This window comes from Saccopteryx leptura, chromosome 1, assembly GCF_036850995.1.
Source record: "Saccopteryx leptura isolate mSacLep1 chromosome 1, mSacLep1_pri_phased_curated, whole genome shotgun sequence".
NCBI lineage: Eukaryota > Metazoa > Chordata > Mammalia > Chiroptera > Emballonuridae > Saccopteryx > Saccopteryx leptura.
In genome coordinates, this window is record NC_089503.1 from 103225746 (window position 1) to 103241220 (window position 15475).

The following is a 15475-nucleotide window of genomic DNA, read 5'->3' on the forward strand; positions in this document are numbered from 1 at the left end:
TGCATCTCCTCCAGAACACCGCATGGTCCCGTCATCCAGCACTGGAGGAATGAGAAGATGTCAAACCCAGCCAGTGCTACTAGAATCTGAGCAAAGGCCCGGCCCCACCAGCCCAGCTCTCCAGCCCCACACCCCACACCAGGCCTCTACAGAGGCCCCAGGCCTTCCCCGTTTAACAGGGGCAAACAATTTAGGAAGTGGTCTAGCCTCACTGAGCCCTTCTGCTATTTTATTTTCAAGACATCCCAGCACAGGAGGTGAGAGGTCTGTGGGACAACAACCAGAAAACAGAGAATAGACACATCAGTCTAAGCAGGCTATCTAAGCTATCGGCAAGGAGGGATTAAAGCTCTCTTATGAGCCATCACACTGTCTCCATCACCAAATCCTCCTTTGCAAGGGCACTGGCCAGTGAATTTCAGAGGCAGAGACCCTGTGCAGAATCAGACTTCAGGCACGGAAAGGAAAACCTAGGAAACAGACCCCACTCCCACAGCTGCCAGGGCCTCCCTCTGAGGCCACGAGACCCCAGTCAGAGGACGTTGCAGAGTCACTCATCTTGTCTGAAATGGGGGTTCTAGGCCTACCTACAAGTGCAAGCCGTTCCTCCCCTCTCTGCCACTCCCACAAGCCCCACCAACACCGCTGAAGTGGGCTTCTCCGTGGGGACAGCAGCTAACTCACACTCAGACAGCAATAGCCAGTGGGCTCCTGGATGCCCCCCAGGGAACCCCTGGGTCACAGTCTGAACAGTTCCCACCACGGAACAGAGCTGGAGGGAGACTAGTTTCCCTGAGTTTGCCCCCAGGTATCCCAGGCTGCACTCATCCATTCCGCCCGGTATCCGCCCGGTATCGACCCTCTCTCCAGTCCCAGGCACTGTCTGCACCTGTTTGAGCAGACCCTGTCTCCAGGCAGCTCACAGTCTATCAGAGGAGCAGGGGCAGGAGAGTTACACATGCTGAGAGCCCACATGTGCCAGGCACAGTGCTGAGTGTCTGATGGCAGCCTCACAACTTCTCTGAGGTAGAGTGGAGTACTCTCCTTACAGGGGAGGACATGGGGCTCACAGAGCTTGCACTTCTTACCCAAGGTGGCATGATCTGGAAGTAGATGCCCAAATTCCTAACCCTGACTCTCAAGTTAGTAAAGATAAGGCAAGTCCACAAATAACCATGACACAAAGAAGAAAGAACTGTGTCTAAAGATGCTTCGGGATAAAGAAATAGGAACACCTGGAAGAAGGCATGATTGCTTCCCGCTAGAGGTGGGCAGGTGTCGTGGATGGCACTGCAGAGAGACCTGGGAAGACTGCAGAGAGGTTGCTGTACGCAGACAGAACAGGGCTTGCACGCAGAGGAGCAGTTGGAATGAGAAGAAGGGATGCTTGCTGAGCTGAGGGACGAAGGAGGAAGGGACAACTCGGCAAGCTCAGGCTGAAACCTGCATACAGATGCCCAAGACCACGCAGAGTCCACACCAGAGCCTGGAGCGGAAAGCAAACGAAACAGAAGACCCCCTCACTGTACTCGGGTGGGGGGATGGTCAGCCTTGTTGGCAGACAGCTCATAAAACCCCACACTGAACCCTGAGTGGCATAAAAAACTGACAGGAAGCAAGGAGATAGACAGTACAAGTAACGAAAACAGGGCAAAAGTGGTACCCGAGTACCCGGCGGGTGCCAACACGGGAACACCGGGACCCGGGATGCCAGCCAACACTGGACAGGTGGACAGGACGAGGACGGTCAGTGGAGCCAGGTGTGGGATGAAAAGGCCTGACGGGAAGGAGGAATGCAACACACCAAGACACGTGGACGGAGCAGACATGCCAAGGCAGAGAGCCACCTGGTGTGGCCCAAACCCTGGCCGAGGGAAGAAAGAAGGGGGCAGCACTTGAGGAAGGGCTGGGAAAGCCAAGAAGGGAGACAGCATCCAACGCAGTGCAGACTGGGCTCTGTGGCAAGCCAGAGCGCTGAAAACCACCGAGCAGCACATATACGACCGTACAGGCAGCAGACGGAGCGAGGACAGCCTGCGGCCAGCCGGCCGGCCAGAGCGCTGAAAACCACTGAGCAGCACATATACGGCCGTACAGGCAGTAGACAGAGCGAGGACAGCCTGCGGCCAGCCGGCCGGCCAGAGCGCTGAAAACCACCGAGCAGCACGTATACGACCGTACAGGCAGTAGACGGAGCGAGGACAGCCTGCGGCCAGCCGGCCGGCCAGAGCGCTGAAAACCACCGAGCAGCACGTATACGACCGTACAGGCAGCAGACGGAGCGAGGACCGCCTGCGGCCAGCCGGCCGGCCAGAGCGCTGAAAACCACTGAGCAGCACGTATACGACCGTACAGGCAGTAGACGGAGCGAGGACAGCCTGCGGCCAGCCGGCCGGCCAGAGCGCTGAAAACCACCGAGCAGCACGTATACGACCGTACAGGCAGCAGACGGAGAGAGGACAGCCTGCGGCCAGCCGGCCGGCCAGAGCGCTGAAAACCACTGAGCAGCACGTATACGACCGTACAGGCAGTAGACGGAGCGAGGACCGCCTGCGGCCAGCCGGCCGGCCAGAGCGCTGAAAACCACCGAGCAGCACGTATACGGCCGTACAGGCAGTAGACGGAGCGAGGACAGCCTGCGGCCAGCCGGCCGGCCAGAGCGCTGAAAACCACCGAGCAGCACGTATACGGCCGTACAGGCAGTAGACGGAGCGAGGACCGCCTGCGGCCAGCCGGCCGGCCAGACTGGACGCTCTGGAATGAAAGGAACACACTCCAGGGCGACAACATCAAAACGGGGACCAAGAGAGGAAGGTGGAAGCAGAAACAATTAACATTCATTAAACATCAATGGTGTGCCAGGGAGTGAGCTACAGATGACTTTTAGCAGATATTCTGTCACCTAACACTAAAAAAAAAAAAAAAAAAAAAATGGTATGAGTTAGCAACACCTGCACATTAGGGATGCAGAAACCGGGGTTCTGAAGGCAAACCTGCCTAAGATCACACAGTGAGACATACCACAAGATGTGAACCTTCATTCGCCCAGCCCCTGACGCCCCACCTCATTGCATAGACACTTCCTGCCTGGGGGCCAGACGCTGGAAGCAACCTGGGGGAGGAACAAGCAGGCGCTGACAGCTGATACGAGGAAGAGCAAGGCCACATAAGAAGGTATCCACCGCTTCTCCCCCAGAATGTGATGCTGGAGCTGCAAGACCAGGGAACAAGAAAGACTGCACAGGCCGTGGCAGGGAAAGGGGGTGTCGTGGGGGCTCTACAACAGAAGCCAGGTGACCTGGGTCTCACAGCAGCACCACGGGACCTGCTGTCCGTTCTTCCCACCAAGAGCACCCAGGCACACTAGACCTCAGGGGCTTCTCCCCTTTTCACATCTAACGGGGCAGAGCCGCTCTGCCCAAACATGAGCAAAATCACTAAGAGCCGCTGAGTCGGCCCCTGCTAGAACGGCATAAAATTAACTTGCAAAAGATAGCACAGTGTAACTAGCTTTGTGTTCCAACCTTTCTATATCTATTTAATTAAAGGCTCCTGTATAATGAGAAGCCAATAGTCAGATTCATTAGAGAGCGAGAACCTAATTCCACAACTGTTTTGCTAATGAAACTGCAGTCTGCTTTGGAAGGTAGATCACACCGTCAAGAATGGACTTCTCACTTCATGAACCTGAAGGCAGCACCCAAGGGACAACAAGGTGGAGCGAGGCCCCAGCTGGCAGTGGCGACATTCATGCTCTGAGTGGAGGCAGAGAGGGCAGGAGGCGGCTGGGTGTGCTCAGAGGGGCTAGTCACAGCCTCCTTGCCTACCTGAGTGAGCCAGTAAGTGCATTCTCAGTCGCAAACTATCCAGGAACCGCTTTCCGCAGAGCTCACACCCGTAGGTCTTCATTCCACTGTGCAGCTTCCTGTAGGGAAAGGAAAAGACAGGTTGCAGCTGCTGCGGCTGGACAGAAGACAGGCCCACCCCACCTGGGGCTCTGCCATCTTCCCTTGGACAGGTAGGTGAACAGGAGACAGGGAGATGGGGAGGGGCTTGGGAACTGTAGATGAGCACCGGTGGAGGCCCATCCTGGATCCTCAGACTGCCTAGAGCACCCTTTTTATCCTCCAGAACCCTGCTGGGGAGGTGTCTATTCCTGGTCTTGTCCAGGGGCGTGAAGAACTGGGCACCTCCTGCTGTTTCACTCACTGGCACGTTCACCAAAACCCAAAAACAAGCAGATCTAATTTCAGAGGGAGGAAGGAAGCAGCACCAGGACGGTCAAACAGGAGCAATGCTCATGGTCAAACCAGCACAGGCTGCACAGGAAGGCCACTGGCCTGTGCTCACCTCGGTCACAGCACAGCCCTCACCATAGTGTGGCCGTGTGCTGTCCGGCCCCGCCAGGCCCCCTGGACTCAGGAGGGCTGCACCTGAGCCTTTGCTCTCGTGCCTCCGCTCCCACTGCAGTGGCACACAGTGGGCATCGAGTAGGCTTACTAATGAATTGGTGCCATTATGGACACAAGGTGCTTCTCTCTCTGGGCTTCCAGATGTTGTCAGAACCACAGTGACTACCCAAATGCACCTCTTTCCCCTCAGGCCCAGCGTTACATCTTCCCTCCCTTCCTCGCAGCTGGGTGAGCCCCGACAGAAAGGCAAGGCTTCAGGAAGCCAGGTAATAGTCTACAAACAAAAGGTGCTAGGGTACTTTTGGTTTTCCAAAGTACTTTCACACAGGTCAACTCATTTCACCATCACTGCAGTTCTGAAAGGGGTGTTTGGCACATAGGATCATCCCAGAAAGACAGAGGGCCTGCTAACAACTGACTAGAGGCCCCCCCTACAACAGCACTCCCAAACTCAGGGCCTTCCCCTCCAGACCCCACTGCCCAGTCAGAGGGAAGCAGGCGGGCTGTGGGGTGCAGGGCACTGGGAAGAGGGTCTGTGCTCGTGCGGCTTAGGCTCTGAGCACTGGCTGGCACGTGGGCCATCTTGCTCGAAACACTGACTTTCTTGTCGCCCACACTCCTGTCCTCAGGCCCTTGCATGCCTCTGCCAGATCCAGCATCCACCTCTACCCACCTCTGCACCTCCCCCACCGCCTCCCCAGGGGCCTGGCCCTAAGGACCAGGGTGGGCAAGGGCAGGAGCCAAGAGTGGTGGGGCAGGCACGAGGCAACCCTTGGAGACAACACTCTATTGCAATCAGAATGCCGATGTGTTGAGACTGCAGGTAGGTTGGAGAGCTACTGGTATTGATATTAGGTAAATGTGGGAGGCAGGAGAGAGTACTTAGTATATACACTTAAGCCAGCAGCACCCAGATCTGGGCCTCGATGACTGGATCATGACAACTGAACTAAGCCACCCACTGCCGCCACCTTCCAAATCCCATAAGGAGAACACAGCCGAGTGTGGAAACCATGCGAGCCCTCAGGAGAGCCTCCTCCTCAGCGCCACAGTCTCCGGGCCTGAAGACAGCATATGGTGTCCAGTGTGCATGGCTGCCGATAGCAGTCAACGCCCAGTCCCCAAAGTAGAGCTCTTTCTCAATCAGTTTTGTTTGCTGGCTTTCCCTTTACATCCTTGCCAAAGACAACAAATGATTTCTCAATCACATACACACACCCTCATCTGTGACACTACAGTGCACCCCACCCCCCTGTTATCTTACTCCTGGCCACCAATGAGCCACTCAATTGAGAAATAGTAAAAGTACAGAACATTTTAACCGAACATTCTTCACTCTAAATATATTTCACAATGCTGGGCACAGGGACATGTCTTAACAGCATTCTAGGCAAAGCATGTTTTTGAACACTGTGCCCTCCCCCCTTATCCACAAGGGATATGTTCCCGTGGATGCCTGAAACCACAGAGTGCCAAACCCTATATGTACTATGGTTTTTTCTACATACAGAACTATGATAAAGTTTAATTTATAAATTAAGTGACTAATAAATAATGATAAAATAGGATAATTATAACAATATGCTATAAAAAAAGTTACGCAAATGCAGTCTCTTTCAGTATAGCTCCTATACTGTACATACCCTTTTTGCGATGGTGTGAGATAATGCAAGTCCAAAATGGTCAATTGAAATGAGATCAACATTGTGACAGAGTATCAGGCCATTACTGGTGGTCTTCTGAAGGTACGTCAGAAGGAGGATCACCTGTTTCAGATGACCCTGGATCATTTAGCCATGACGATATGGATAGCCAGACGTGAGCAGCAGATGATGGTGGTGGTTGGGACAACTTAGTATTTTAGGACCATGGTTGACTGCGGGTAACCAAAACCATGGAAGGTGAAACCATGGCTAAAGAGGAGATAACTGTATGTGTCCAAGCATGTGAGTGTCTGTGCAAGCATGCAAGTGCGCACACGCACAGAAGCTGAGTGCTCCTGTCACTTGCCAGGCATGACAGACATCTGCTTTTCTAAAGGATGGATGGTTCAGGGAACAACAACAGCTCTATGCACAAATGGTTCAGCAAACGAACCCCTTGCCCACATTCACGGTCAGGGCTGGTGGCTGGCAGTGTGTGAGTGTCAATCTTATTTATTTTCATTCTACTCTTCACTAGTGACTTCTTAGCTTCCAGGGATGCCCAGTTCTCAGGAGGCAGCCATCAGGGGGACAAATGCCCATTCAGGTTTGCTTTCCGAAAGGACTGGAGTGGCCAGTCTTCAGGTTCAGGCAGCCAAAACCAGGATAAACATCCCCAAGCTGCCTTGGACTCCCATCTCTTCTTCCTGCAAGTTCCACATCAAGGATTTCACCATGATGGACATTTTCTGGATAATCTCCCTGCCTTTCTTCTAAATGAGAATGACCTGCCAGGCAACATGGAAGTGGCTGTTCCTTGCCAGCTGCGCTGGTGTGGCGTGGAAGGTGCCGCGTGCTGGCCCTCTACTGCAGAGGTGGCCGGGGAAGGGCAGAATGCCAGGCGAGCGGCCAGCAGACCTGGATCCTTACCCTGACTCAGCCGTGAACTTGCTTTATGACCTTGGACAAATCATGCTACCATTATCTCTCTGCATTTTTTTTTTTTTACCTGTAAAGTGATGTGGATGAGATCTAAGGTTTCAGTCCCTTCTGTAGACATTTTATTATTCAAAACTCTTACCCATATCCTTGTACCTAGGACAAAGATTCCCTAGGGGCACTGTTTATTCTCCCTGAGCCACATGTCCATTTGTATGACGTCTCACGACACCCACACAGTCAGGCTAGGAGAGCCTAGGCAAGAATCAGCACCTCGTCTCAGAAATCTATTCAGGCCCTGGCCAGCTGGCTCAGCAGTAGAGTGTCAGCCCTGAGTGTGGAAGTCCTGAGTTCAACTCCCAGTCAGGGCACATGGGAGAAGCAACCATCTGCTTCTCCAAAACTCCCCCTCCCCTTCTTTCTCTCGTTCTCTCTCTCTCTCTTTCTCTCTCTCTTTCGCAGCCATGGCTCAAATGGTTCGAGCAAGTTGGACATGGGCACTGAGGATAGTTCCATGGCCTCAACTCAGGTGCTATAATAGTTCAGGCAATGCCCCAGATGGGCAGAGCATCGCCCCCTAGTGGGCTTGCCAGGTGGATCCTGGTTGGGGTGCATGTGGGAGTCTGTCTCTGCCTCTCCACCTCTCACTTAATAATAACAATAAAAAAAGAAATCTATTCATTTAAAAACATTCTAATACAGACAATCTACGTCTCTTCCTTTCCTAACTTAGTGGTCAGTCTACCTTTCAGTGAAAGAATCCTCCAGAACTCATCATCAGCCCTTCCTTTGGTACCAGGCATGCCCCACCCTTCAGGGACACAGATGGCCTATCTTATTCAATCCTTGGGGTAAGGACACTGGCCCACACCTGACCCACTAACTCAGTGCCCCACACAGGTTACCAGAGGTGTCCACGTGACCCCACAGGCGCACCAGAACAAAGGCCTGCCCGCAGCGCAGAGGCCAGAGCAAAGCACAAAGGTCAGAAGAAAGGGAGCACCTCACAGGGCCGGTGGCTCAACAGAGCCCAGCAACGGTCTGCTCGTGTGTTTAATTACTGTCCTAACACCGAGGGAAGAATCTGAAAAGTGGGGCCTTCTCCTGATTCAAAGGGAAAGAATTTGAGCACATTCAAGGGACATGGTGACCAATAGAATCTCTCTACGGCTCAGTCTGCAGAATGGCCAGTGTGGAAATAGGACTCCAAGCTGGTTTTTGGAGTGAAGTACACGTTCGTATGGCGCATGGCCTGTCACTCCCTAGACCACGACTTCACTGCCAACATCACATTAGGCAACTACAAAGCATTTTGATTAAAATGGAAATTCTGTCCACCTCCTTTCTCCTTACCATACACAGAGTCCTATTTTCCCAGTTTGGGCCTGGCTTTTCACAAGGTCTAACTGCTCCTGGCCATCTGAGGTCATCAGGGAAAAAGGACAGTGGGGGGACATTTTCGCACCTTTCTGAATATCACCTTGGTTTTCACACTCTCTCCTCGAAGAGCAATGTTGCTAACCGCCGTTCTAGAGTAACCCGGTTCCAGTGCGTCCCACACACCTCCACTCTGCACTCCGTGGAGGCCCAGCCTCCCCCTGAGGCTTCTGGTCCTCACCACCCACTCCTGGTGGGCTCAAGTTCTCCCCCACCCCTAGCTCTGCCCCACCACAGACCACATCTAGCCCATTGGGTGAACTCACCTTGAACTTAACAGATTTCTACTTCTGTCCAAAAAGACAAAGAAAAAAATGGAACCTCTAACAGGGTTCTAGGTATTTGCTCAGGAGAATTGAATCATTATGAGAAATTAAGGCTAAGCAGACCTGAACCGTTTAGCAAGTAACCCGAGAAAAAACTCATTCCTCCTGGCAGATTCTCAGCCACACCGTTCTCACCCAGCCAGCAAGTGCACACTCGTCCAAACCATTTTTGTACTACTGAGTCTGAAAATGTCAAGATCTCATCTGCTTTAGCCTGTAAATGATACAGTGGCAGAATATAAAGCTAATATATAAATGGTATCGTGTGTTTGTTTGTTTTTTCTTTCCTTCATAGGGCCTCGTTTAGAAAGGATTGCTCAACACTGCTAAAGAGATTCCTCTGAAGTGTAGTGTAGGCATCCCTGCTCACCAACCATGTTCCAAGTACAAGAGCTTCAAGGGCAGCATAGAACCCAGTACTGGGTGCTGTCCTGTGGCTTCTGAAGTCCACACAAGGAAAGCCAATGGCTGTGTCATCGCCGCATCTCATTAGGCCAATTTCTCATCCCTCAAATCAGCCTTCATTTCCCCGAGCCCACCTGTGACACACCAGCAGAGCTGTGGCAACAAAGAAGGACCCATCTTCCCCACCCTCAGCCTTCATCTCCCCGAGCCCACCTGTGACACACCAGCAGAGCTGTGGCAACAAGGACGGACCCATCTTCCCCACCCTCAGCCTTCATCTCCCCGAGCCCACCTGTGACACACCAGCAGAGCTATGGCAACAAGGACGGACCTATCTTCCCCACCCTCAGCCTTCATCTCCCCGAGCCCACCTGTGACACACCAGCAGAGCTGTGGCAACAAGGACGGACCCATCTTCCCCACCCTCAGCCTTCATCTCCCCGAGCCCACCTGTGACACACCAGCAGAGCTGTGGCAACAAGGACGGACCCATCTTCCCCACCCTCAGCCTTCATCTCCCCGAGCCCACCTGTGACACACCAGCAGAGCTGTGGCAACAAGGACGGACCCATCTTCCCCACCCTCAGCCTTCATCTCCCCGAGCCCACCTGTGACACACCAGCAGAGCTGTGGCAACAAGGACAGACCCATCTTCCCCACCCTCAGCCTTCAGGCACAGCTGACCACAGCAGCTGCCTCCCTGGGGGTGCAGGTCAGCCCTCTATCCCATACAGCCAAGGACCAAAGGATGACGCCAGGGGAAAGGAGCAGTGCGTGCCTGAGAGAGAGAAAGAGAGAGAGAGAGAGAGAGAGAGAGAGAGAGGTTCAGGCCTAGTACTGCCAGTGCTCCATTTCTTCCCAAGGCCCTCTGCCCAGTGACAAACACAGAACAGACCGAGAAGCAGGGAATGTTTAGGGAGGAAATTCTGCTCCTATAACGCAAGGGCTGCATTCCCTCCCTCTCTTCCTGGAGCTGCCGCTGTCTGACCTGTGAGCTATGCTGGCAGACCAGCACTGAGAACTAGGCCCGGCCGCTGGGGAAAGCTGGGGGGAGGGGACCCCACAGCTGGAACACCTACCTTTGAATGAGGAAAAATGAAATGGGGAATCCACTCTACATGGGCTTTGACAAGGTAATGTTTTCCTTGCTCTCAGTTTAACTGACCCCACCCCTGACCCAACACTCAGCTCTGGCCACCATGGCCCTGTGGGCCCTTCCAACTCGCCCCTGTCCTTGGTCTGAGGGGCTCCACATGCAGAAGTCACCCTGATGCCCGAGGCTTCTGCTTTCTGATCCTGCGACCATCAACTTGACCTATGCAGTGCTTCTGGGGTTACTCAGAATAGACAAGACAAGCCAGGAGAGTCTGTGAATCAGATACATGACTCTTTTCTCTCAAAGGCTGCTGCCACATGGGATCCAATGCTCTGTGCCATCTTCTACTTACCATGGGAACCCGAACACCACACAAGCCTCCTGTTCCTCTCCTGAGCACGACTTGGGCAAGTAAGTACTGGCCCTGTCCCCCCACGTAGGTGTGGTGTGAGGCGGGTCCCTTCACACACTCTGCCTTTCAAAATGCTCTTGGTCTTGAAAGAAACTAAAGACTCATGAACCCAGTGGGGAGAGAGCCTGCCCCAGACCACACTCATGTCTTCATGTAGAAATAGAACTAAGAGGGACGGACAGATGTACTTCAGCCATAGGCTTACTCTTTTCCCCAGACCCTTAAGTTCAACAGGTACCTTCAATATCTCTTTATCTTTCATTCAAATGACAAGAGGGGGGCCAAATGGTCAACGACATTAGTTAACGCCCAGTGTTATTCTCCTTATGTAGTTACTTGGAATATCAAGTCCATGATTGAGAACCAAGATAATTTTAAATTCTTCCAAACTATAAACTCCTGGAGGACAGGAACCACAAATCTATTTCTTCCTCCGAACCTCTCAGCACAGAGGCAGGCAGGCAGACAGAGCAGACGTGTGAGAAGCTATTGCTCGTAAAACCATTGCTAACCTCCTCAGAACAAAGAGACACCTGAGCACTGAGATCCTGCCCTGGCACCACCGGGAATCGGGGAGGACACCTGCTACCTCCAAGAAGAAGAGTTCTCATCTTGGCTACAGAACGGGTCACTTTCATTTTCTCAAGGCATAAGGGAAATTATTCTTTCATCCACTTTTTTTCTTAAATGTTGAGATTAGATATTTCATTTGACAAATTGTGAATGTTCATCTTGTATTACCATAAATTATCCTTCTAGCAATAGAGTTCGCAGCTCCCTGACTAGTCAATATTAATAAACATTACCAAATGTTTTTGCAACACCATTTATTTTTTTTTTCAATACAGCTGTTTATGTATGCCATAAAGTAAATATACCAAAAAAGGCAAGGGTTTTGAAAAACAGATTAGGAAAGCAACCAAGAAATAAGAGAGTGCTAGGTAATACCCTCCACGCTGCAGGACTTGTGTGTGTGTGTGTGTGTGTGTGTGTGTGTGTGTGTGTGTGGAGGGGGACAGCAAGCAGCCCTCTGCTGGGCCTCCAGGCCAGTGGAGTCATGGGAGATGGTGGCTGTTTGGTAGTTTTGGAGCCTTTTAAAGAAGGTGAGAGAATACCAAAAGGGGACGTTTCTTAAGAATCAACCTAGACTAAAGGTGTTGACACGCTGCCTGAATGAAATACTGGACCCAGGGCAGGAGACTTGGTTGCCCTCCAGCTCTGCCAGTGACCACGCCATGATCTTGGTCAAACCAGTCACCCTGTTCAGGTCTAATTTCACACCTTCTCGCCACAGCTCAAGGGTCGAGCCACATGATTTGTTAGGGTGCCCGGCACATAGTCGGACTATGACCTTCTCTACGAAGGAGCCAGATCAGAGTCATCCCCTCGGCCTCCGTCGTGAGCCCAGAACAGAGGAAGGACTCAGCGTGTTTTTATTGACTGAATGAACAAACACGAAAGGGATTTCAAAAAGAAAAAAAATGTAGTGGTAAAAAATATAATCCACCCCTTTTATATACACACACCTCTTTGTCTAACAGCAAAGGATACCATGGGGTTCTTAGAAGGAAAGCCACACATCCTTCCCTGGCCTGGGACCAAGGCCAACCTGGAGCTGACTGTGGGGTAGAAGGAGCCATCCTGAGCTCTGAAAATATGAGGAAGGACAAAGGCATCCCCCGCGGCCAGGACCACACCAAGTACAGTGCTTTCAGATAAGGCTGCCCCAAAGTGTTCAAATGCGGTGTCAGAACTGACAAAGGGCAGCTAGCTAATCTCCCCGCAGCCAGTGCTGGAGAAGGACCTTCAGGGCTGCTTGGGCACCAGGAGGCCTGCCTGGGCTTCTGGCTGGTACGTCAAGGGCCCTTTGTTTTAAAACACCCGAGTTCTCCTAAGTCATTTATTTGAAATATCTCTATCAACAAATTCCACCAAGAACAAAAGTTTTTCATTTGGGCACGGGGCTTTCGGATGATCTTATCGTACACAATCTCATACAGTCTCTTTCAACAAGGTTTTAGCCTGCTTATCTGCGAGGTTCCTGGTAGCCAAATATGATTGAAACGTTCTATTTATGCTCACTGGATTAAGGAGATGTTGCAAAACTGCACAAAAACCTGGCAGATGTAAGCAAGGTATTACAGCCCGGGCAGTTAAATCGGAGGGAAAGGGATCAATACACCCTTTTGCAGTTTTCTTTCTTCTTCTTATTATTTTTTTTTTTAAGAAACCAGAAAAGTTGTGCTTTTAGAAAAAAGGAAGAGGTAAAAAATAGTAAAATGCCTTAAGATTTATAGCTTCTCAGAGCATTTTCCAAACCTAAAACAGGGCTCTACGGTGCGTGCCTGGTGATGTCAGTGCAAGGAAACAAAAATAAATCCAAAATATCCTCCCCAGATCCTAAAAGGCCCTATAAGGGAAATGAACCACGGTTGTGGATGAGCAGGGTTTGGGTTTCTCTCTCTCACACCCATGTGAGGCCTTTCAACCAGCACAAATAGCCAATTTCTGAGAAAACAGTTTTCGAAAAGCAGCAGATCCCTCCTTTACCTTCCTGTTTTGCCTGGGTGTGAGGGGAGAAACGTCATCTCCTGGGTATTGGGGCTCACGTTTGCATGTTCTCACTTGAGCCAGGAAGCCAGAACGCTACCTCCCCATCCCGCAGACCCACCATGAATCCTCAGAGAGGAATGAGAACAACTGAGGCCTGTTGAGGACCCAGGAAGACCAGCTCCTGTCGAATTAAACCCTTCTGAAAACTACCGCAATGCATATATTGGCTCAATCTTTCTGCGTCAGCACACTGCAATGGAGTTGCTTTTCTATGAGGATTCTGAGCTGTAAGGATCATCGTTCTAAACATCCGTTGTGAACACAAAATAAAAGGTTGGGCCGATTAACCTGTTCAGACACCCAATCACATTGTGACAGCTGCCACTTTCACAAAGGAAAGAGGCAGACACGAACAGAGATACATTTCTTGATGCTTCCTTTTTTTTTTCCTTTTTCTTCATTCTAGCAAAAATGAAAATAATAATAATAACAAAAGAAAATAAAGACTATATCTAGTTAATTGAAGTTTTATAATAATAATGCTAAAACATTTATACATCACATGTGACTTTGAAAAGACTTCCTGAGGATCATCCCAATCATTTTATGATTGGGGAAGAGAGTGCTGTTCCCATTCTGTGGATGAGGAAAACAAACCGGCTGACTTACTGTTCCATAGAAGCAGGGAGCAGTCTCCAGATCTCTCACCTCGGGATCCACATTCACGTTTACTCACCTGAGGAGAGGCTACCCATCCTGCCCGTAATGTCCTACCAGAGCTGCCCCCTAAAAGTCACAGAGGAACCGCCAGCAAGAGAGGATATACTGAGAGAGAGAGAGCACATGCCCAGGAGTCCCCTGACTCTAATCGGAGAGAAGCAAAAACAGAGGCGCTAAGAGGACAGGTGAGCCACAGTGGCTCCCCAGAGTCTGTGGCCATGCTGGGTCTTTTAAACCTCTGATAGCGAAGGCACACTGCCTCATCCCCTACTGTGGTTTGCTCTCTATCTGTTAAACCCCTACTGTGTGCCAGGCTCTGGGAAACTAAGACTGTAGTCTCTCTAAGTAGGTGCTACATCACCACTGTTCTCCACTGTTGGTCTCCCTTCTACACTTAACATAATTTACGGGTATATAGTGGGGTTGTCTTTTTCACTAGTGTTCTTTATATTGGGGTTGTCTTTTTCGCTAGTGTTCTTTATCTCTCCTGGATGGCAACCCACCTGAAGGCAGAAACCGTCTGCTGTTTGCTCAGAGTCCGTAACAGTGCCTGGCACAGAGTAAACACTCAATACATATTTTTAAGGAACAGGTTTATTGATATACTATCCATATACCATAAAAGTTACCCTTTTAGTAAACTGTGTACCATTCTGTAGTTTTAGTACATTCACAAAGCTGTGTGACCATCACCCCTCTCTAATGTCAGAATATTTTCTGGCCCTGGATGGTGGCTCAGTGGATAGAGCATCAGCTCTGCATGTGGATGTCCTGGGTTTGATTCCTGGTCAGGGCACACAGAAGAAGCAACCCTCTGTTTCTCTCCCCCTCCCTCTTTCCCTTCTCTCCTTCTTCCCCTTCTGCAGACAGTGACTCAACTGATTTGAGTGTAGCCCCGGGCACTGACGATAGCTCCCTTGGAGCACATCAGCCTCAGGCACTAAGAATAGCTCGGTACTTGAACATTGGACCATGATGGGGTTGCTGGGTAAATCCCGGTGAGGGTACATGCAGAAATCTACCTTACTATCTCCCCTCCTCTCACCTAAAAAACCATTTTCACCACCTCCCATACCTGTTAGCAGTCATGCCCTATGTCCCTCATCCCCCAATCTCTGGCAACCATTCATCTACTTCCCTCTTTGGATCTACCTATTCTGTACATTTCCTATAAATGCAATCATCCAATACACGGTTTTTTCTGTCTTCTTTCACTCAGCATCATGATTTCAAGGTTCACCCATGTTGTATGTTGTAGCTTCTACCAGTCCTTCATTTCTTTTTATTCTGAAATCATATTCCATTAAATGGGTGTAGCACATGTAATTTACCCATTCATTAGTCATCGGCTATGTGGTTGTTTGCACCTTTTGGCAATTATGGATAATGTGGCAACGAACGTTTGTGTACAAGTTCTATCTGTGGACATGTGTTTTCACAACCCCTGGGTGTACACTTAGGAGTGGTCTGGGTCAGTGGTAAGTCTGTATTTAACCTTTTCAGGAGCTGCCAGGCTGGTTTCCAAGGCAGCT

The 15475-nt window shown here is 50.8% G+C and overlaps 1 protein-coding gene across 1 annotated transcript in view; it reads right to left on the bottom strand.

The window, feature by feature from the left end:
* Positions 1-15475, bottom strand: part of ZBTB16 (zinc finger and BTB domain containing 16) — a 191994-nt gene that overhangs the window by 92368 nt on the left and 84151 nt on the right. The window contains exon 3 of the mRNA XM_066372807.1: positions 3828-3925. Within this exon, the coding sequence (XP_066228904.1) occupies positions 3828-3925 (98 nt within the window). The remainder of the gene's footprint in view (positions 1-3827; positions 3926-15475) is intronic.